This window comes from Microchirus variegatus (genome assembly GCF_963457635.1).
Source record: "Microchirus variegatus genome assembly, chromosome: 23".
In the NCBI taxonomy this organism is placed as follows: domain Eukaryota; kingdom Metazoa; phylum Chordata; class Actinopteri; order Pleuronectiformes; family Soleidae; genus Microchirus; species Microchirus variegatus.
In genome coordinates, this window is record NC_139824.1 from 6,078,524 (window position 1) to 6,101,955 (window position 23,432).

At 41.3% G+C, this 23,432-nt stretch overlaps 2 protein-coding genes across 2 annotated transcripts; both read right to left on the minus strand.

The window, feature by feature from the left end:
• Positions 1-10,480, minus strand: LOC310943689 (uncharacterized protein; the record flags this gene model as incomplete). The annotated part of the gene is made up of 9 exons (XM_083909325.1): positions 1-129; positions 357-516; positions 1,608-1,829; positions 4,941-5,132; positions 5,247-5,412; positions 8,065-8,228; positions 8,462-8,520; positions 8,608-8,696; positions 9,214-10,480. The coding sequence occupies 9 exons, from the start codon at positions 10,478-10,480 to the stop codon at positions 55-57; spliced, it is 2,394 nt and encodes a 797-aa protein (XP_083765451.1). The 3' UTR covers positions 1-54.
• Positions 10,481-15,013: 4,533 nt separating this feature from the next.
• Positions 15,014-22,783, minus strand: LOC310943690 (perforin-1-like; the record flags this gene model as incomplete). The annotated part of the gene is made up of 8 exons (XM_083909326.1): positions 15,014-15,223; positions 15,920-16,013; positions 16,128-16,624; positions 16,720-16,800; positions 18,405-18,411; positions 20,836-20,915; positions 21,231-21,490; positions 22,774-22,783. The coding sequence occupies 8 exons, from the start codon at positions 22,781-22,783 to the stop codon at positions 15,014-15,016; spliced, it is 1,239 nt and encodes a 412-aa protein (XP_083765452.1).
• Between the last annotated feature and the right edge of the window lie 649 nt (positions 22,784-23,432).

The following is a 23,432-nucleotide window of genomic DNA, read 5'->3' on the forward strand; positions in this document are numbered from 1 at the left end:
GTGCTACAAACACCAGCGTCAAAACAGATTTCATTCACTCTTCATCACGTGTTATCAAGCAGTCCAGCTCTTCCCCATCTCGACCAGCTCCATGCCTTCACAGTACGACCGCGGCCTTGAAACCCTCACCTGGTTTCACACAAGACACAAGAACAACATGCAGTAATCACTTCATGAAACCAATCTCTCTCCAGAACACACATTTGATCATGTTTATGTTATTATACTGTTCAGGTTAAAGGCTCAACTAGGGACAAGAGCTGCAAACTAGCACACAAGTTGCATTATTCGTATTGAAATAAGTGTATTGTCCCTATTTAAATAAACAATTCTATTCTACATAAGCAAACACTCACTGTGGGTGTCCTGTGGGAAGCCAGTTGCTGCAAAAGTGGGAATGGAGTCCAGTGAATGGGCTCCACGGGCCAGCTACAGACGGAAAGGTCACTGGCCTTACCGGAGTCCAACACACCATCGCCCATACTCACTCCACTTCCCCTCCAACCATACTGAGAGCTGCAGGAACACAAAGAGCCAAAGGATTAGTTTGGGCCACACACCTATAATGACTAAAGTACAGACATAGAGAAGACCAGAAATGTAGTTTTATTAATTGGAAGAGTTATAACACTTAGAGGATGACAACAATAATAAACCACCAGTAATTAATTAATAAAATTACTGTTGTGGTACCATCAAATATTGGTCCTTTTACTTATTTTTTGCATTCATTTAGAGACTTTTAGAGAGCACTCACATACCAGCACCTGAAATGTTTTACATCCACTGGACCCAGAAGACTTGATCTGAATAGAACTTTATGACCAACGGACATGAGATAAACACATCTGAACTTGTTAAAGGGGACTGAACCATGTTAATTTAAAAGTGCCACCAAATCTGTAATGTGGATCAGGTCTGGATTAAATTCAGTGTCTGATTCCACAAACTCTTGACAGGGATATACATTTTTATTTATTAAATAGTTTTGATCATTTATTGTGACTTCATCAGTGGCTAGATTCTTACCAAAAATGAAAACAGATTTAGATGTAGTCAGGAAGTTCCAAACAGAAAAACAAACATACAGATAAACCCACGCCAAAGAAACCACAATCTCCGTGGCGGAGGTATAAATAGTAATTCAAACGAATTCAAATAATTTCCAGCCATGGCTGCATTGGAATAGAGCTGCATGGTCGGTTTTGTATGTTGTGGTTAAAGGAGCAGGATGCACAATGCATTTGAAGCACCGTCTTAGTAATTTGCTACTGGTTTCTGATTTAGCTTCATGTGATTTGACAACAGTGTAAAGACACACGTGTATGTTATACCGTATGTACCGTTTTAATATTCAAAAACACCTTTGAGAGAACGATGTAACACTAGCATTAACATTCTAAAAATGTTGATTATATTGGCAAGTCGTGTGTGTGTGTACATCTGCTTTTAGATGTACTAAAATCCAGAGTAAAAAAATGCAAGAATGATTGACCCATGGAAATGAAATCTTCTCCCAACGTTTAACAATTTAAATCACTGTTAAAGACCCACCTCATTTTTAAATGTCCTCTAGAAATAAAGTTGACTTGACTTGACTCGACTACCTGTGTGGGTAGATTGTGTTGATGTGTGTTCCATGGCTGGGGCAGGTGGAGGCCAGTGACAGCGTGTCGTCATGGTAGCAGCAGGGGCGGTCGAGCGCCCGCAGGTGCAGTAACTCATCGGAGCGTGTGAAGGCAGGGTTGTCCATCGAGTCTGCCGATCCCGCCCATGAACGCAACCAGAACCGACCCGAGAGTTCGTCGAAGTGGTTGAACCGGCGATAACTGCAAACGCACACCAAATCATAATGGGAGATGAAGTATTCAAGACTATTCTTTTGAACAACAGAAGCGCAAGGAAACCACTAACCTCAGCACCAACAGAAAACACAACAGACATGACTTAGTGTACATAAGAGCTGTGCCACATTAAATAAGATGATTTCCTGTTTACTTCACTTTGTATTAAGTTCATTGAATTGAATGAAGGATGGGAGGGGGGGTCAATTTCTATGAACAGGTAAAATATGGTGTAGGATTTCATGTTACTTGGGATCCTTTCCTGGACTATATAAATTCCCTTGATTTGTCTTCTGAACTAGTAGACTGATTCGTGCCCCCCCCCCCTTTGTTATGATGATTTTTATTGTTTTTTTTTTTACTTTATTATCTATCTTATTTTCATTTATTTATTTTGATTTTATTTACTTTATTACTTGTTCTATTCATTTTATCTACGTCTTTTCCTTTCACGAGGTTATGTATTTTAGGCCTGGCAGTGGGTGAGGGGTGGGTAGGATTTTGACATACAGATGTGATAATTTATGCTCATATTGTGTTTTTATTTATGGCACTGTATATTACACTGTCTGTCACATTGTTCTAAATGTTCTATAAATAAAGTTGGAAAAAAAAATGGTGTAGGGCCTCAACTATCAATTATTTTCATAAATCAATTAATCTGTTGATTATTTTCACGACTCATCGAGTACTTGTTTTGTCCACAAAACCAAAATGATTCAGTTTGAATGGTTTCTTTGTTATATCGAGGAAGGAAACCAGAAAATATTCACAAATGACTAATCATATTCTCACATATAATCCATTTAGACTTTCCAGTTTACATAACCACCACTCTTGCATGTCTTTGGAAACAGGAACCCCGAGGAAAACCCCACACTAACCTTCATGCTGTGTGGGTAAAGATTAATAAAAATGAATCATGCTAATATTTTTGAAACAAGCAAACACATTATGTGACCTGCACATGGTGTATTGGCCATGTCTTTCCTAGCACATGACAGACTTGACTTCATGACAGTGAAAAAATCGGGATGGGTTTGAATGAAGTCTGTGTGTGCAAGTGTGAGAGGACCTCACACAAGGACCTCTGCTCATATTATAAGCAGAGGTCCACAGCATAGTGCTGCTCTTTGGCGTCTTTCCACAGACAGACTGTGACACCTAGTGGACGTTAGTCTAATTGCATGTGCTCCATGTATGTGAGATCTCCAAACAAAAGTCATATGGGGTCATGTTAAGTCAAACAAATCAAGGTGTTAACCTTAAAACACCATCATAATTTTAATCGTTATTCTGTGATAATTGTGTGGTAAAAGTGTTATCATTAAAAAAAAAAATATCATTATATATATATTTTGTTCAAAAAAGGCCTAACTATATTTTTTAGGATGATCCGTTATCTGTGCAGGTCGTGATGTTGGGTCATGAGTTATCATATTAAGTTTGTTCTAATGAACTAAAAGAGGCAGTCGTCAGTATCAGCCGTAATATCTGGAAAGCATATTAGCATATCTGATTTTAGTGTTGTGTTGGTTGTGATAATGGGCAAGTGTTGCTTCATTGAATCAAATGAGTAGTTTTGAAACGCTACCAATTTAATGCTTGGCTGTTCTGTACAGGTAATTCAAGTATTAGTATTTACTGCTGAGAAGCAGCAACATTACACATGCATGATCTAGGCCTTATTAACCCTGGAATTTCATACAGTATTTTGTGGTGAGTTTTACTGTGAATACTAGTGATCCGCATATCCAATTTTTCTGATTATTTTTTATCTTGCATACCCTTCCAGACGTAAACCTCCCATTTATCTAGGCAAGGGCTGAACAATTAATCGAAATCGTGTGTCAAAATATACATTTAGATTAATTACTGTCTTGATCTATACACATTTTTATTCAACAGACTGAAGAGGACATCTTTGTTTCTCACAGAACTGCACACATATCACACAGTAATCATTTTAAATATGTTTGTAAGAATAATGACATTGCATCGTGTTGTACCTCAGCCCTTGAACTGTCGGCATTCAAACAGGCAACCATAAAAATTGCAAGCCAAGTTCCCTTTCCACTATAGGTGCTGAAAAGTATTTAATGCAACCGTGTTCACCCTGTACACAAACCTGCACGTAATATTATGCTGCACTGCGTTTATTAATCTTTGTATTGTGATTATACCGATTATAGATTATACTGTGCAAAAGTACAATTAGATTTGTGGTATTAACACTATGTACTATGATGACTATCTATCTATAAAGCAAGTTGCGTATGTCTGTCTGTCTGTGACAGGCATATCTCGCTGACCGTTAGTCAGATTGCCCTAAGACATTGGATATGGGTTGAGCATGGCCCGATGGTGTGCATCCTTGATATTTATAATGCTGCACTTTCAATGATTTATCACGCTACACCGGGCAGGCAGCGGCTCATCAGCAGCAGCTGCGCTGTCTGGAGCGGCGAGATGGGAGTGAAGAGGCTGTCCTCACTGTGGATGAGACATTTTCACACGATTCACCGCAGAACATGGTGTTATACTGAAGCGACGAAGTGTCCATTCACCAATACGCGAGCACATATCTATTTTGCGTTAGCATGCTACTGCTTTGTGGCTAACTTGGCGAACATGTTTCCAAAGGTAAGCTAGCATGGCTACACTTAGCATTAGCGTAGGGCTAACAGAATACAAACACTGTGCAACCTCATTAGGCACAACACAAATGTTTTCAATTTTTCGATTAGCATTAGCATAGCTAGATGTTCCTTATCATGCATTACCATAATCTTCTTCAGCTCCCACTATAAGAATACATACTTCCCAAGGGGCACTGCACTAGTATGGTATAATTATTGCTCCTAACCCTTAAATTAACACATTTTTCATAAAAGAAAGCCTCTGAAAGGTTAAAGTTTAAGTGACCTCCCTCTATTTTATGTGGAGAAATATCTGTGGTGACATGCTTGAGCATTACATGCACATGCAAACTTTCACTCAAATAATTCTTATCCAAATGCCAGTGATCACAGTATTTGACAAACATAAAACCGTGAGACTTTTGCACAGTCCTGTACATCACGACTGAGTGTGTACCTGCTGCGAGTTTGGTCGACTTTAGCCTGGATCAGAATGGCTCGGTAGCGCCGCACTGCCACAAAGGCCAAAACCCCGATGACTGTCACCATGAGGAGTAAGGCTGCAAGACACGCACCCACGAGCCGCGCACGAGTCATCCTCACGTCGCACCTCTGGCCCATGTACCAGAAGTCGTCTCCCACAAGGCAGCTAATACACAAACAAAGAAAAACAATAACATCCGGCACATGCACGTCTTGAATGGACAGAGATATATAATTAGTGCTGAAGCATTTGCGTCTCAGTGTAAGTGTATATTCTGACCGGCACACTGGGAGTTGTCCTGGATGGTGCGTACAGATGCCATGGTGGTGACAGTAGTCAGAGTGACAGGCGGAGGAGCAGTTATATGTTGAAGTTTCAGGCTGGGACACACAGCTGTAGCCTGCAGGACACTGAAGTAACCAGTCACACACGTCGCCCTGCAGACCTGGAGGGAGGTTGTGTTAAAGCAGGGTTGTCAATCACATTTTCACTGAGGGCCACATCAGCATAATGGTCACCTTCAAAGGGCCAGATGTAATTTTCATACAGAATAAATGTAACCAAATGTAAACTAAACCTATTCAAGTTACAAATATGATGCATTATAGATGTAACCTGGTCCGCGATGGTGTTTCTTGTCTGTTTCTGGTCGGGGCAGACCTGCTCACACACCTTCAGCATGCACTGCTTCAAAAACGCACCCTCAGAAAAAGACTTTGACACATTCTGCTGCGATCACAGTCTCAACCTCAGTTTCACTCGTCACGTGATACATATACAATTATACACTGCGATCTCGTGGCGGGATGCTGTCACTTTGCGGTTAGCGCAATCACCATGCATAATGGGAAATGTAGTTTATGGTCTTAAAGCAGCATAGACCTATTTAAACACAGATTAAGACCAATTAATCACTCGCGGGCCACATCTGTGTTAAAGGGTCATTCTGTCACAGTGAGTTTTGTCCTCTCAAGCTCAGCTTCCTCTAAAATGCTGTCAAATACGTCCTGCGTTGCATTTTAATTTAGATACTAAATGTGCACCAGTACGAGATTAGAACGTGTCACTATTTTGTTCAGACTCAGCTGTTTAACAGTCTTTCTTATTCCCTGTAACAGCCTCTGCAATAACTGTGTCACTGTGGTGAGCTCGATGGTGATTGGACAAAAGCGACAAAAACGTCACACGATAAAGGATTAAGAGGTGGACAGACGGACACTGGGCTTGTGCATGATGATTGGAGGAATTACCTAAAAACGCAGAACCAGTTTTTGATTGACAGCGTTGCAGAAAGTATATTTATTATTATATATTATATAAAATATAATTATTATATTTTACCACTGCAAATATAATTTTGGTTAAAGAGCTTCTACATGCTAGTGTATTATTTAACCATTACAGAATCATAAAAAACACATTTTGATGATTACCAATGCTGTTAAATGTGGCATAAACCTTACATTGGGTGGTGGTCTAATAAATGTGTTAAGCACTGTAAATAAATATAGAAATATCTGATATAATAAAATAAGAAAGAACCAGTGCAATAGAAAAAGTTAAGTTCGTCCTGAATTGAATGCCAAGGAGAAGAGTTGTGTTTTCAGGGAGTTAAAAGTTTCTTAAATATGGGCGGCTCTTACATGTGAAGTTAAACTATTCCATAGACTGGGGGCATCCACTGATTTTACACCTTGTCCTGGGAACATCCAGGAGCAGCGGGTTGGACGATCACGTTACTCAGGAGTCTGGAGATAAAATCTTATAAATCAACCCTGAGCTGGACATGAAGCCGGTGGAGGGAGGACAAAACTGGTGTCACTATGTGGTCACATTCATTTTTGCAGCAGCTGCTGACGACGAAGAAACCATTGCTTCTGTTCTATACGCACATAAAGACAATGACAGTAGTCACAGAGCAATGAGATTCTCACTTTGAATTCCTGTTTCATGTCCATTTAGAGCAATTTAGGGTTTTGTGTGCAGAATTTCAATTACCATTTTAAAATGTATACAGAGGCTATAAGAATGTGCAATATAGAGTGTCTTATATCCTTCTTTCAGCACAACCTATAGACAATCTCACCAACTATATAAACACACCTGAGCAAAAAGTACTCAAAACATTCAAAGGTGCATTATGTAATAAAGCTAAAGCAACTGGCCATAAAATCCTCAGAACAGACAAAATACAGACAAAATATTTGCATTAAAAAAAACAATTTGGCAGACTGCAAATCATGTTTATGTTTTCAAATCATGTTTTGGCATGTGGCGCCACCTACCACCGTCTACCAATCATTGCAGTCAGTAGAGTCTCAGCTGCCGAGCAACACGGGTTGCCAGTTACGTCAGAAAACAAAACCTAAAAGACCTCGGTATTTTGAATTTGAATGTAGTAACCGTTTTTGGCCACATTCTTACATATGGCGCCTTTAAAATCGGATTGAATTTACGAAATGTGGAAATAGGGCACAATTATCACTACTCCTGTTTAAAATGCAATATAAAATTAATCACAGCTTTGACTCAACAACACCCCCCCCCCAAGATGTCCATCTAAGGAGTTGTGTATTATTCCCACAGTAATTTACCAATGTTGGTTACAATGCGTCAACTCACGTCTGAGAACACAGTATTTTACACCAACTGTCCGCGAACAAATGATAAAAAGTGACTGACTGTGTGTCATGATTAATGAGCACACGTCAAAAGCCTAATGTGAAAGGAGGATGATGACATTCCATCGTAACAAGTTTAATATCAGCGTAAGCCTGTTAATCAGCTATGTCATTATTGGATTTGGTGCTAAGCTGAGTCAATCTAACCTAGTTATGATGTTAACACAGGTCTGTCTGTAATTAGGCTTATTAAATAAGCAGGTAGACATTGGAATTTCCTCTTTAGGTAAATGAAACCTCTGTGACTGAGCACTGCACATTCATTAGAGCCGACAGTACAGAGATGATAGGAAATGAGAGGAGAGAGGTGGAGAACGGTCCCTGACTATACTCCACTTTAACCCCTCAGTCACCGGGCTGAACTATAAAGATCTTTCAGTAGAAATAGGTGGGCATGAATATGAACACAGGCTCACCTCCCAGTGTGATGTTGGTGACCTTGGACGATCTGAAGCTCCTCCTTTCACGAGCAGCCTGAGCGAGTCCTGTTCGTTCCAGCAGCGATTTTGGACCCGTCACACTGAGCCAGTGCAGAGCACCGCTGGCTTTAAACTCCACCAAACTCTGCACCGCGTGGCCACTGCAACAACAACAACAACAAGAGCAGTAATTTAATCTTTTAACACAACCCACTGCAACTCGTACAACCACGTGCTGTGTTTTTAATCTCTATTGAATCAGACTCACAGAGGCTGATTATTGATTGACGTTGTGGCTGTCACTTTCAGAATTGTGTATCGTTTGCTGGGAATGTGCTTAAGATTAGACGTACACTCTATGTATATGCCACACTCTACTATAAATGCATCTCACCTGCTCCAGACGGCCAGCAGTCTGCTGAACCCTGGGGCTTTCTGTAGATAAGGTTCCACCTGAAACAAACAAGCAGCAGTTGCTTTGCATTATTAAATAAACCCATATAAACGTATGTTTATAAGTGTGTCCTCACAGTCTCTTACCCAGGCAATAGTGTCCTCCTCGAGGCCAGAGGTAAAAGCTGATGTGGACTCTTCAACAATTATTTGCAGCAGCAGCTCAATTGAGTCCACTGTACAGAACAATCAAATACATCCATTAAAATAGGCCAAAAGTTAAAGAAGGCAGGATTCTTATTGTTGGTGCTTCTGATGCTACCCTTTCAGCATAACGTACGTCAATGTCTCCAGGAGAGGAACAACACTTCTGCACATTCTTTGGGTTCCGTTTACAACCGCACAGCTAATGTAATGTAATTATCGTGATTTAGATCACAGGACAATTCAGAGAGACCAAGGACTCCTATTGACTGTTCCACTACACCTACTCTGCATACAGATCCTTTCTGGTGCTGCAGCACTGACAAAAACATCTGATGGTTTCAGCAAAAGGAAAGAGTCTAAAAGTGAGTTGGAGAGACCCTGGTCATCTGTCATGTATGAAACAAGTGTCTGTGTTTATTTGTTAACAGGGGCTGGCGTCACAAAATGTAAGTCTTTCAATAACCTGCAGTTGTAGACAACAATAAACTGTTTTTCCAGAAAACCCTCCCACAGTTTTAACGACACACAAAAGCACAAAAACATTACCTCTAACAGCTGCAGGCTGGTCTGGCACGATGTAAAACTGAGGTGTCCGACTGGTTGTGGAGCTCTGAGTGGGTCCAGAGGTTAAGATAGTAGTTGCGGATGCTGCACTGCGCTCCTGACCTGGGTATGGAGTTGTCCATGGTGGACGTCGCTGTGGTGGTCCAGCTGTGGGAGTTTGTGTGGTTGAGATGCTGGGAAAAGGTTGCAAAGACTCATCCTCCGTTGCTACGTCTGCATCTCTATCACCATAATCTGATATTGCAGTTGTAAATGACAGCAGAGACGAAAGCGTAGTCGTAGTGTAATCATGCGATTGTTTGTTTGTTGCAGAAAATGACAAAGGTGTGAGTGAAGATGCAGATTTGATTGTTGACGTTTGTGCTGATGTAGGCTCAGTTCGGTGGTTGGCTAAGACTGTTGATATGGTGGTGGACTCGGTCACAGAGGATAGAGATGTGGGTGTGTGAGTGGTGTGTGAACTATCGGTGGTATGTGTGTGAGAAGTTGCAGACTGCTGTAGAAAAGTACTGGACGGTAAAGGACGAACAGGTGATTCTGTTGGTGCGAGTTCATGTAGAAGTGTGTAAGTTGGATACTGTGTAGACGTTTCAGTAGTTGTTCCTGTTACAGCTGAGTTTTGTACGACATCTGCCGATGTCAGTGCTTCTCTGAGTGACGGCGAAGGACCTGTGACAGTTGGAGTCAGGCCTTCAAGTGTCGGAACACCGGGGGAGGAGGGAATAGTGTCTGTGGTCAAAAGTCTATCAAGGAACTTTCTTTGAGTCCTCTCTGTTTGTGTCTGTGCGGCTGTACAAGACGCGTGAGGAGAGCGTGTGAGGCTCTCTGTGCTTTGCGGCAAGTTAGTTTGGCTCTGTGTGGAAGCAGTGGGAGTGTGCAGCTTTACTGTGTCATCAAATTGACCAGAAGGCTCAAACGTAGCCGTTGGACTGGAAACATCAGATGCTACCGATTCAATTGAGCCGGTTCCACTTATGACAGGATGAAATGAAGTAAAAGCGGTGTCAGGCTCTGTGATGGAGCTGGTGGATGACAGTTGAGTCATGGCATGAGACTGTGAGGATGTAGATGATGCAGTGGGTTTTCCATCCGCATGCACACTGTCTGAGTAATCCTGCCAAGGGTCAGAGGGTGACTCTGAAGGGTCAGTAGTGATAGCAGAGGTCAGATCTGAGATGATTCGGTCTGTGCTTCTCTGGTTTCTCCAGGAGTGGGGTTGACTCTCCCCAGGTGTCCCACTATGAGGCATGAGGGCAGTAGCATTGTCCCAGGTTGTCAGGAGAGGCAGCTCAGGGGGAGAAGAAGTGAGAGGCAGGGCAATGGAGGTGGACAGTGTGTGATAACTTTGTGAGGTGGAATGTGTAACTGTGTGACTTGTTGCAGGTTTGTATGTGCCTGTTCCAATAAAGGTGCTGGATTTACTGGCTGTTGCATCTGTCAGTGCTGACTGGGTTAGAGGGAGCTCATTGCTAGAGCTTGTTTCTGTGTTTGCAGTGTTCGATGGGTCTGTGTCGAGCGCATGCTGAAAATAGGGGTGTGTTGAAGATACGGGACTATCGGTGCGGTGAGCAACACCAGATGTATCCGCTCCATTGTTTGGTCCTTCCTCAGGAAAAGGGAGAGTTCCCCTCCCGGCAACTCTGAGTCCCTGTAGGGGTGAGGTGGGGTGTAGCAGGTCCTGCTCCAGAGAGGACGGACCAGACACAGACTGAGGTCTTGGACTCGACTCCAGACCTTCATGGAGGTGACCTCTCACCGTCTCTGTCCTTCTCACCAACTCTTGACTAACAGGAGCCGTGCTTGTATAGCTGGTGCCTATCCGAGTCGAATGGATATCGTCTCGGACTGAATATGGGCTGGTGTTGTCCAACGAGGTATTCCTCTCATCTTCCTGGACTGCAACGCCAGGAACAAAACAAAAAAACAGAGAGGAGCAGAGTGAGGAGAGGCAGAGTGGAAACCACAACAACATCCCCCTGACCCTCACACCCCCAGTGAGGGTGATAAGAACTTTTCCGACTGACAGATTTACAGCTCACAGCACATGTTGAACAATACATTTCCACCAAATTTTTCCATGGGAGTGACCACAACAGTCCCCTTTCACTGTAAACAGAACACTTTCACTCTGACAACAACATAGGCAGAAGCTAGGTCCAAAACAAGTCTGATCAAACTCTCATGACCACTGTTCAAGTGCTGGTAAGTGGGTCAATCTGACTCAATAAGCAAAACCGTTTACCAATTTCTCACCATGATAGGACAGCTGAATTGCATTTAAGGAGTGTCCCACTCCTGTCCAAGTGAGGGTGGCTTTGTTTCCATCACAGCCGGAGAGCAGAGCTGTCCCCCCTCTCTCCAGAAACTGACCATGATCTTCTTTGTTCCAAAGACAGCGCACTGATATCCGTGAACCACTGTCCAACCGCGCAACCTTCAAAATGAGGGACTTTCCCAATGGAACATCAATCGTCCATGTACAGTTTGAAATGCTTTTGTCAGATTGCTGGTTCACAGAGTTGAGTGTTTTAGTGTCAGTAAAAGGTACAGGTAACATGAGACTAATGTGACCGACTGGCTCCTGATCCACACTGACATCTCCACCACAGTCTGAGAGCGACCAGACCAATGTTTTATCTGAGGAGAGAGAAACAAGAAGGAATGACAACATATAAAATGACATTCTTCTAGATAATTTAGTTGAAAAGAGACATAAATGTGATGTGTTTATCCCTTTCTTAGCTGGACGACACCTAAAAGAAATCAGTTTACCTCCAAATGACAACAGTGCCTTGTCAATCTACTATCTACTATCTATTCATCTATAATTATTATTATTATTATGGCTTTATGTTAAATTATAAGAAAATGAAAACGCGGTTTCAAAGCATTCCAGAGATTTACAGCAGATTTGAGGAAAAAAAAACATGTAGAATATTATGAATACTCCAGTTACAGGCACATTTCATTACCTGTTGTGATAATAAAAAGCAACAGGCAGGCGTGAAGCTGCATTTCCACTCCTGAGACATTTCAGTGTTGGAGTCCCGTTTAAGCTCAAATCCATACGGACAGTCCTGACGTCTTCTTGATGTTGTGGGGACGATCTCCTCCTTTCCCGCGGACTGTCCCAACAAAACGGAGAAGCGTCAAAAACTTTTCTTCTCCATCGTTTCCTTGAAACGGAAAACCTCAGATCTGCGCGTAAATGAGACACACGTGTGACAGGACAGCGCGTCCTGCTGCAGTAAGGGGTGGACACGGACGGAGGAGAGGTTTACTCGGCCCCCAGGCTCTTCACTGATGTCGTTTCCACCCTAAAAACACACTTCCAGAGATGAGAGGAAGGAATCCAGCGGTCGCTGCAGGAGCTGCACCTTAATCCACAGGAGGCACCACGACACCAGGGCGGGGGCAGTTCATTAGTGCTTTTACATGTACACTGACCAGAGGCGATTCTAGAGTCTGTTGGGGCCCTAAGCAAAAATTCCAAGGGGGCCCTTCCGACCAGTGTTCATCACCATTATTTTATAAATAATCTGACGAAAAATGTATGAAAGTCAAAAGTTGTTTTTTTTTAATTCCGAATGAATGAAATAACATGGATCTGTGTCATTTTGAAAATAAATAAAGTATGTGAAAATATAAATGTAAAGAACAATAAAATACTGTAAATGACTTTAAAAAACCTATATAAACTTAGTAAAGAAATATACATTACACTGTAAATAACCCACATTATAAGACAATATAGAACAATAGAATACTGTAAATAACACTTTTTTTTTCTCTTAACAATAACTCACATTATAAACTTCTAAACAAAATGTAAAGTATAGAAGTTAAATTGTTTTCTTGGGGGTACTAAACACACAGCAGGCAATTCCTCATCAGCACCTTTTAAGCACTGCTTCTACTAGTTAGCGTTAGCTCCAGCTAGCGTTCTGGCGCTAATGTTAGCTGCTGTTCAAGTCTGTGTCCCTGTTAGTTAGACAAAGTAACAGTTCGATAACAGCAGTCATTTACTGTTAATGTACTGCACTGTTGGCTCCACAGTGCAGCACAGAGTCCTACACACACTTCCAGCCTCAGAGGATGTATCTGTATCTGTGTGGATACATGTATATACATACATATATACATATATATGATGGCAATGTGCCTGCTAGAGCCTGCAAATTATCACTTCTCGAAATGCTAACTGCTGTTAGCTCCCAGTAGCCTCTGTGGCTGATGTCATTTCCTGTCCCTTAAGTTTCATTTTACTTTTTTTTTTTCGCCAAAGCATGTCACAGACATGTTCATTAGGAGACCAGGGAACTAGTTTAACTTGGAGAAATAGGATATAATATGGGACCTTAAAGTCAAAAATAATAAGTCTCTCTTTAGAACCAGAGTTTCCTAATTATGTACAGTACATTGAACACAACACACAGGCATCCATCGAAGACATCCATTGTGGATACTATGCTTTTCCTCCCCAATAACCCTAAGCAAACTATGTCATTCTCTCTGGCTTGGCTGGGTTTGGACAGAAAAATGCATCTCGAGCCGCATTCTAACAGATGTCAAGTTAAGAAACAATTGACGACTGCAAAACACTCGATACTTACTCAATTCAACCACACAAGGTGGCGGTGTCCAATTCAACCAAAACATCCCACTGTTGTTACATGTACTGGGTTCTAATGAGCAAGTTAAACACCACCATAGTATTTAAAGTGGATACTGCAGTCCACATTTAGAAATGTTGGAGAGTATTGTCCCCACTTTGCCTCAAGGCACCCAGAAACAATGCTACACGTGTAACACATTGTCATGTGTGGTGTTACACAGTGCTCATGCACATTCATAACTGTCCCACCGTCTGGTTTTCATTTTTTGACTTATTTGGTCTGTCCGAGCAGCAGGAGTAACAGAATTCAGAGGACTATTACATCAGGAGTGACAAGGTGACACCTTTCTTTTGGCTCCTCCCTCTTTAGCGGTCGCCACAGTGGATCAGTGATCTGCATATTCGATTTGGCAGAGATTTTTATGTGTTATCTTCCTGACATAACCCTCCAACTTATCCGGGCTCACTTATACTGGCACTGGGGTCAATTTAGAGGAGGGCCAGATTTGCAAATGCACTGTATTATAACGATTTTATTTTAATTGTCACAATTATAATCAATTAGAATTTTAAATGGCAATGTAAGCAAATATAAGCCACACAGGAGTGAACAAATGAAAACATTCTGCCTTTCTTTCACATCTGGCGTCAGATAACATAACAACATGTGAATGTGTTATCACTGATACTGAGACAGTAGTAAAATAGTGAAACCTTCAATCAAAGTGATGTGAAGAGTAGAAACAACAAGAAAACACACTGACAAAACCTTTTATGTTTAACATGGTTAACTTCCAACTGGGAAAAATGAGACACCCACATGCATTTTATTTAGGTTGTTAATTATCATTATTTTAGACTAATTTGTTTGTATTTTATGAATGAAATGAACTTCTCAAGGGTTAATAGGATGCTGTTTATTTGGAATTTATAGTATTTGTTTGCACACACCACACCAAGGCATAATCATGCTACCGCCAACAGTAATTATACAGAGCTCAAAGATTTGACGAAAAAAAAAAAAAAAAGAAAAAAATTAATCAGCTTCAGAAAAAATCTTTAAAAATGGCTCCGCCACCAGAATCAAGTAATCGATAATCTTCAAAACCTAAGCGTGACTGAGAAGTCATTTTTATACTGAGGACCAAGCACCCAGACTCCATATCTCTATGGAGACGGTTTGTACTTCTGGCATTTGTTTCCCGTCAGGTGACGATCACAGGTGAGAGTGTACTTGATCTGAACACGACCTTTCTTGAGTCGGCACGTGACTGTTCTTGTCCCCTTGCTCAGAGATATCCAGCATGATCCCAGCCGGTCATCAAAGAACACATCTTTATCCCAGACTTCAATCCTCAGACTCAAGTGTGTGTCCACCTGAATCAAAACAACAGAGAAATAAATCATGACAATGGAATGGAAACATAGAAAAAATATAGGACGGTCATGCAAAACGTTCATTATATTGCTAAATGTTAAAATGCATGTTTAACTTTTACTTTGCCACTGGAACACCTAGGGTTGTCACAATCTCTATTGTAAATTGAATATCGATAGAAATGACGTCACCATCTTGACCTTCGAAAAGCAAAGGTGGAATCGAGGATTTAACCACGCCCCCAGAGGACGACACGTCACCTCCTCCCACTAAAACGAAGTTTCTGCTAACTAATAGTAACCACGGCAACTGGTGATTTGAGCGACACATTGACCAAACTCAAACCCCCTCCTGCTTCTCTGAAATCACCGGTGTGGAAATGTTTTGCGTTTCAACGCAAAACATTGTAAACAAGAAAACCACGGCGCGTGAACTATGTTTTTCACATGTAGTGAAGCACAGGACACCGCCACATGCATCATTACCATGAAAACAAACAGAAGTCTTCTGTCCTCATTTGGAGCAAAACTTCCTCAAGATTCGAGGCGAGGCAAGTCGAGTTGCACTCGTGGAAACACGCCAATAGTTTCCAATTGACTGGTTATTGTTGGACTGGTGACGTTCTTGCTGCGAGACAACAATACTAGTCACTGCGCCACCGTGTGCAGATTCAGGAAAAGCAGACTGATACTAACATTGCCAAGGTCATAACGTTTGTTCCAACGAGGGGAGTTTGACTTTATCCGGCGGGTCCTGTAGTATTTCCTGCCGTACCACATCTTGACATAGCTGTAATACAGGAAAACATGGAAAAGGAGACAAGTGTATTAGTGCTTGTGTTTGATGTATTACATGATCTGTGTCTTTGCTCTGTATCTGTATCTGTATTTGATTTCTACTCACGCCTCAGTCCTCCCAAAAAAATCTCCTTTCAGACCCCAAGCTCTGACGATGGTCACGATCAGCCTTCCCTTCTTGGCCTTTTTAGGACAGCAGCTTGAATCCAGGTCAGGGTAACGTTTGCCACAGCTCGGGCTTGTGGTCGATCTCTTGATGCCATTTTCTTTTAAGTAATCATGAATGGCAGTCTTCAGTCCTGCCTTCTGAGACAACTTTGGAACCAGATCATACAACGGTCGTAGGGTGTACCGAACAACATCAGGGTGATCCTTGAGGGTTTTCAACCATTTCTGGAACCCCACGGAGTCATTCTTGGTGAGTGCAAAGGACCCCAACCAACCTTTTCCTCCTATAACCTCTGTTAAGTGCTGGTAGAGCCCAGAGCTGGATGAAGTGGCTTTGTCCTTGTTCTCTAGGACACTGGAGCAGGTTTTAACTGAAGGGGACAGTGATATCTTCCCCAAGCCTACTCTGATACCCCGGGACAAGCAGTTGTGTACCTAGATGAGCAGGTGGGAAGGAGCTGGTGTTAGATGTTGTTTTTGGTACAAAGTGTACAAATGTGTTCCTAAAATTTGTGCTCTACATACTTTACCTGTGATGAAGTGAAGCCGTTCAGCGTGGACAAACATGTTCGCATTGCTGCGATTTGCCGGTATCTTCCCCCAAGATAGACCTAAAATCAAACCAAATAAAATATTGTTGAGCTGAAGCCATCTTCCATAATTGGTTTCTGTAACTTTTTAAAATCTTGTTGAAATACTCTTCACGACCAAATAGTATTGGTAACAGGTGAAACAGACATGATGTTAGTATGTTGTAACAATGCTGTGCTCGCAGTGAACCCCACTTCACATGGCTTCAAGCAGTGTGTGTTGTGTATAAAGGGTAAGGGGCTCAGGAATGACTGTGTCTGTGAGCATCCTCTCATATCTTTGAGAGGTCCAATAAATGTACAAACTTCTCTTTGTGGGGACATTTTGACTGGACCGTACAACGTAAAAGGGCTTTTTCAGTGTTAATGTTTGTTTAGGTTAGGCTGAGAATTGGGTTTAAATTAGGTTAGATTAAGGTTAAGGTTAGGTTAATTGTGATGGTTATGGTAATAGATTAGGGCACATGTGTCGAACTCAAGGCCCGGGGGCCAGATGTGGACCGCCACGTCAGTTTATGTGGCCCGCGAGTGATTAATTGGTCTTAAAAATCTGTGTTAAAATAGGTCTATGCTGCTTTAAGGAGTGCGTTGACCATAAACTACATTTCCCACAATGCATGGCGATTGCGTTACCCGCAAAGTGACGGCATCCCACCACTAGATCGCAGTGTATCATTGTGCATCATGCGACGAGTGAAATTGAGATTGAGACTGTGATCGCAGCAGAATGTGTTCACAAAAGTCACAGCCAAAAACGATGAGGCAGTGAAAGCTCGTTTTATTGTGGCTGAAAAAATTGTCTTTTTCTGAGGGTGTGTTTTTGAAGCAGTGCATGCAGGAGGTCTGCGAGCAGGTCTGCCCTGACCAGATATATACTTTTAAAAGAGTTTGTTTGTCAAGAAACACCATCGTGGACCGGGTTACATAATGCATAATATTTATAAATACAGAAAGCTATTTAGCAATATGTTTCGGAGTAGTTACCTTTATTTAACATTCAGTTACATTTATACTGTATGACAATTAAATTACATGTAGCCCTTTGAGGGTAATCATTATGCTGATGTGGCCCTCAGTGAAAATGAATTTGACACCCCTGGATTAGGGAATACATTATGTCACAAAGATATAGAAACAAGTGTGTGTGTATGTGTGTGTTCAACCTTGTTGATATAATGTGTGCCATAGGTCGTTATGATCCGTCTGTATGAAGCCTTAGTTGAAGAAGAGTAGGAATTGGGCAGGTTCCCCAAATCTCTTTTGAACTCAGAGCTGAGAGGTGGTTTATTTGACAATCGGTATCTAAATGAAAAAATAAGTAGATAGATAAATTATTATCTTTAAATGCAGATTTATATATAGAAAAAAATATGATTCTGTGCTAATGAGGTTGGGGGTCTTGACAGCCTACCTGTACTGGCTACACGTGATTGTGTGAATGCTGAAGGAGTAACGGTCCTCCCTGGTCCTGGATGAAGCAAAGTTGTAAGCATTGGAACGCGTCCCCCCGACATCCAGGCCAACAAACTTGGAATAATCGAGTCCCAGCTAATAAGAAAGAAGGACATGAGCTTTAGTTTGTCTGCCATTCATCTTGCATCCGTAGCAGACATTTGAGCACTGACTTTGTATCTGGTGCACAAAGCACATGGAGATATTGACTTTTGTGCAAACTGCATTGACAATAAAAACTAATTTTTTTTTTAAAATGGTTCCCACCACTGAGTGCCAATAAACAATGGAAAACAAAAAAGTACACAGATTACAGAAATGACAAACATTACATCCACATTACTCCATGTAAGCACATCACTAACACAAGAAGTGTTTAAATACCTCCCATCCAATGCTGTCCTGGTTAATGTATTTCTCAAGTAATGCGCTGTAAAGATATACATAATATACCATTGTTATATGAAATACTCTTCAATAATATCCCATAAACCTATATTATTTTTTCCAAAACAAAGTACAAATGACATCTGATGATTTACATTATTCCACTTGTATTATTGGACTCTCTTCTACATTCTAAATGTAAATTATACTTATAAATATACAGGGAAATCATGAATACACTGAGATAAATATTAGATTTTTGGTTTGTTGAGTAACAACAAGTAAACTTAGCTAGTAAAAATGTATAGTGTAGAGTTTGACAGAAGGAAGGCCAGGATAATCTGATAATCTGGCATTGGATACATCACAATATTTTAACCACTATTAATTACATTTAAATCATATTAAATAAATATGAAAATGTATTTAAGGCCTAAGGAGTAAAACACAAGTTTGAATAGGTAAACATACAAAGTTGAAATAGGTCACTAAAGTTAAGTAAAAGTTGTACTTAGGTAGGTAATTGTCGTCAATTTAGGTAATTTGGATGGTGCACACCCAGGGACACTGATCAACCAATCAATCATTATTTCAAGCAATAAAAATGAATTGCTATTATCCCTGTCTCCCAGGTGTACCCAGGTGCATTCATTCATTCATTCATTCATTCATTCATTCATTCATTCATTCATTCATTCATCCATTAATCGTCTACCGCTTTATCCTCCACATGGGTCCAGGGTCATGTGGCCGCAAAAGGTGGAGCACACCCTGAACAGGCCGCCAGTCCACAGCTGGGCCACACAATCATTCAGTCTCACACATACAGTCAATTTAGAGTGTCCAATCTGCCTAATGTCTTTGGACTGTGGGAGGAAACTGAATAACCCAGAGAACAACCCCCCATCCCAGTCAAAATGGGTCAAAGGTCACAAATGCTTGAACTTTCTCACTCATTCAGGGACCTTAATTAACACCAATTCACCTGTCCTCACCTTCCTCATCATCATTCAACTGTCGTCATCATCATTCACCTGTCCTCTTTGTTCACCTGTTCTCATCGTTCACCTGTCCTCATCACTCACCTGTCATTCACCTGTCCTCATCACTCACCTGTCCTCATCATCATTCACCTGTTCTCATCACTCACCTGTCCTCATTATCATTCAACTGTCCTCATCACTCACCTGTCCTCATTATCATTCAACTGTCCTCATTATCATTCAACTGTCCTCATCACTCACCTGTCATCATCATCATCACTCACCTGTCATCATCATCATTCACCTGTCCTCATCATTCATCTGTCCTCATCATTCACCTGTCCTCATCATTCTACTGTCCTCATCATTCACCCGTCCTTATCATCATTCAACTGTCCTCATCATCATTCACCTGTCCTCAGCACTCACCTGTCATCATCATCATTCACCTGTCCTCATCACTCACCTGTCATCATCATCATTCAACTGTCCTCATCATCATTCACCTGTCCTCATCACTCACCTGTCATCATCATCATTCACCGGTCCTCATCACTCACCTGTCATCATCATCACTCACCTGTCCTCATCATCACTCACCTGTCCTCATCATCACTCACCTGTCCTCATCATCATTCAACTGTCCTCATCATCATTCACCCACTCACCTGTCCTCATCATCATTCACCTGTCCTCATCACTCACCTGTCATCATCATCACTCACCTGTCCTCCTCACTCACCTGTCACCATCATCATCCACCTGTCCTCATCCCTCACCTGTCATCATCATTCACCTGTCCTCATCGTTCACCTGTCCTCATCATTCACCTTCCCTCATCGTTCTCCTGTCCTCATTGTTCACCTGTCCTCATCATTCACCTCCCCTTATCTTTCTCCTGTCCTCATCATTCACCTCCCCTTATCTTTCACCTGTGCTCATCATTCATATTTATATGAATAAACATATTTGAATTATTGAATAAATAAATGAACAGTTGAAATAGGCTGATACTGATGTTAAGTACAAGTTGTACTCAGAAGGTAATTATGTTTATTGCACTTAATTTCCTCTCCAAGAATTGGGATGGTACACACCCAGAGACACTGAGTAACAACATTAGCATGGGAGTAATTATTTAGAACAACGAAAAAAAGAATCAATCATTTTCAATAGGGTGTTGTTTTCTTGCTTTGGTAAGATGATTACAACAGTATAATAACATGGAAGATACCTGGTGGTGGAGAGTTCACTGCTGATGAGCTTTGAGGTGCAGCGGCTGTATGAGCGCCAATCCACGACAGAGAGTGGTGTCTGAAAAACAACGTGACACCAGTTATATATCAATCATAATTAAGAGGTAATGGATAATTAACTCAAAACAAAATGGACTAAAGCCACCAAACCAGTTTCACTGTTTCTGATAATTGACTGTTAAATCATATTTCCTCTTCATTTTAGTCCCATGCATACTGGCTCTGGTGCTGCTCAGGAACATCGCACAAACTGCCGGGACTTACGCGTTTTTTTTTATTTCAATACATATTTACCTTTTCCAATGAAAACATGGATTCAAACTCATATAGCAGATGTGTGTGTGTGTGTGTGTGTGTGTGTGACTGCAGTTACCTTCTGGAGCTTGTTGCCTTGAAGAGGATTGATATGGAGTTCACAGGTGCCACCTGGCTTGAGGGAGGTCTTCATGTCAATCACGTAGGCTCCTTGTCGGCGCATGGTGACCACATTATAGCCCTCCCCTGCCAGGTTGTGACCCGGTACAAAGGGAGCAGCCCGACATAGCCCAGGACAGGAGAGGACAGGGGGGAGGTGGACCAGGAAGAGGAGCAGACTCAGGCAGAGAGGAGGGTGTTTTGAGAGGACGATCATGGCTGGAGTCAAACAGACACTGAAACATTTCACAGACATGAGACATGAGTATCATTTCAGCACGACATTATCTGTTATTCTTTGACCTTCACTTTTTCTTAGCAAATTCCTTAGCAAAAATTATAATTTCGGCCCGATTTGCTTTTCCGACCAACAGTTAAAAATTCTGATATTCAGTAATATTAAGACTTGACATTTGATTATTTTCCATGTTTTAGCTCTCCCCTTTGCTCATGTGATGCTCCTGACGTCTGTATCTGTCTGTATTGGTCTTCAGTTAATCTGTCAGTAATGCAAGAAACGTCTGTCTGACGTCCAAACTTCAAACTATGAACCCCAGTGCGTGCAGTGCTGACTCTGACATATCAGCAAAAATATTGTCAAAATGTTCTCAATGAGTAAATGAATAAGTTTGTCTAAAAAGATCAGAATGTTTTCTAGTAGTAGTAACAACTTTACCTGTTCAGGCTCCAGGAGAGTTGCTCGTGTACTTCTGCAGTGTGAGTCTAGGAGACTGAAGATGCGGTGACTCTGCTGTGCTGTGTGACAGTGACAGCACTTTTATATACATGTATGCCGTCTTGCACAATGCAACATTATTATTCTGATAATTTTATAATTAGTTGTTGAATGTGTGCCATGAACACTCAGTCATGTCAAACCACACCTTCCGTTTTACTACAAAAACCTTGTCTGGAGTTTTCATTTCTGGGAAATGACTTACATAACAATACTTGTGTATCTTTCCATTGTCTCTGCTTTTAGATTAATTTAATTAAATTGCAATCTAAATTAATTAAATGTTCAAAAATGAACGTGCTATAGACAGAGTGAAGCTTTACTGTGGGCAATTTCAAACGTGATTCTGTAGTTCTGTTTTTTTCTGGAAAAATTGAAGAACATACATTTTTATGTTGCATGATAGCGACACATCGATGCCTGATGTGCAGTTGTATTGATTTTCATTCAACTCTTGAACCTCTAACAAGATCTTGCAGCTCGCCCGTCTGTGTATGGGAACCAACACACGTTTGTTATAAACATCATCACAGGCCTGCACCTCAACATTGTTCAATGCTTGTAACAATCATGGGCAAAACAAATACTAGGTTACACTAGTAGTTATGTATCGTTTTCCTCATACCAGCAACATCTTCACCATACCAACACATTACAGCGCGGCACAGCACAAAACCACACCTTCAGTTTCTGGGAAATGCACTTTAATAATCTCTATGTCACTATGATACTCCTCAGACACCTAACCTGCTCCTGGAGTACATACCTGTGTGCATGTTTGTACTCAGGGGAGGAGCTGCTCCATCTCAACAGCTTGCACTTAACAATGGAAATGGCTCATAAAATTGAGAGGGCGACGCATGACCAAAGCTCATGTGTGTGCATGTGCTTCGCAGACCCAGAGTGACCTCCTCCAGGTTTAGAGAGGTCTGTCACTCTCAGAGCAAATCATCACGGGTACAAGGCAGAAGATTAGTGAAGAAGACAATGAAGTTTAAAGGAAGTTGGTCCAGATTATTAAAACTCATTTTTGAAATAAAATGAACTTGTTCTATCCTAGTGTGGTCAAGAGGGAATCAGAAACGTGATGTATTTCAAAAATATTTATTTGCATATACAAGACACCACCAAAAAAGGAATTCTCATAGAAACAGTAATAATACACAGCACAAGGATTTAACAGTTTTGACAAATCTAAGAAAATAAAAGCTTCACCACAAGAATCAGCGTGTAAAAAGGTGTAAAACATGATTCTTTGCCAAACCCCCAACTGACTGAGGAGTCGTTCTTATATGCAGAGATTATAATAAACACCCAGACTGCATATTAGTTAGTTAGAGAAATTTGTTTTCACACAAGTTAAGAAACAATTGACGATTGCAAAACACTCAATACTTACTCAATTCAACCACACAAGGTGACGGT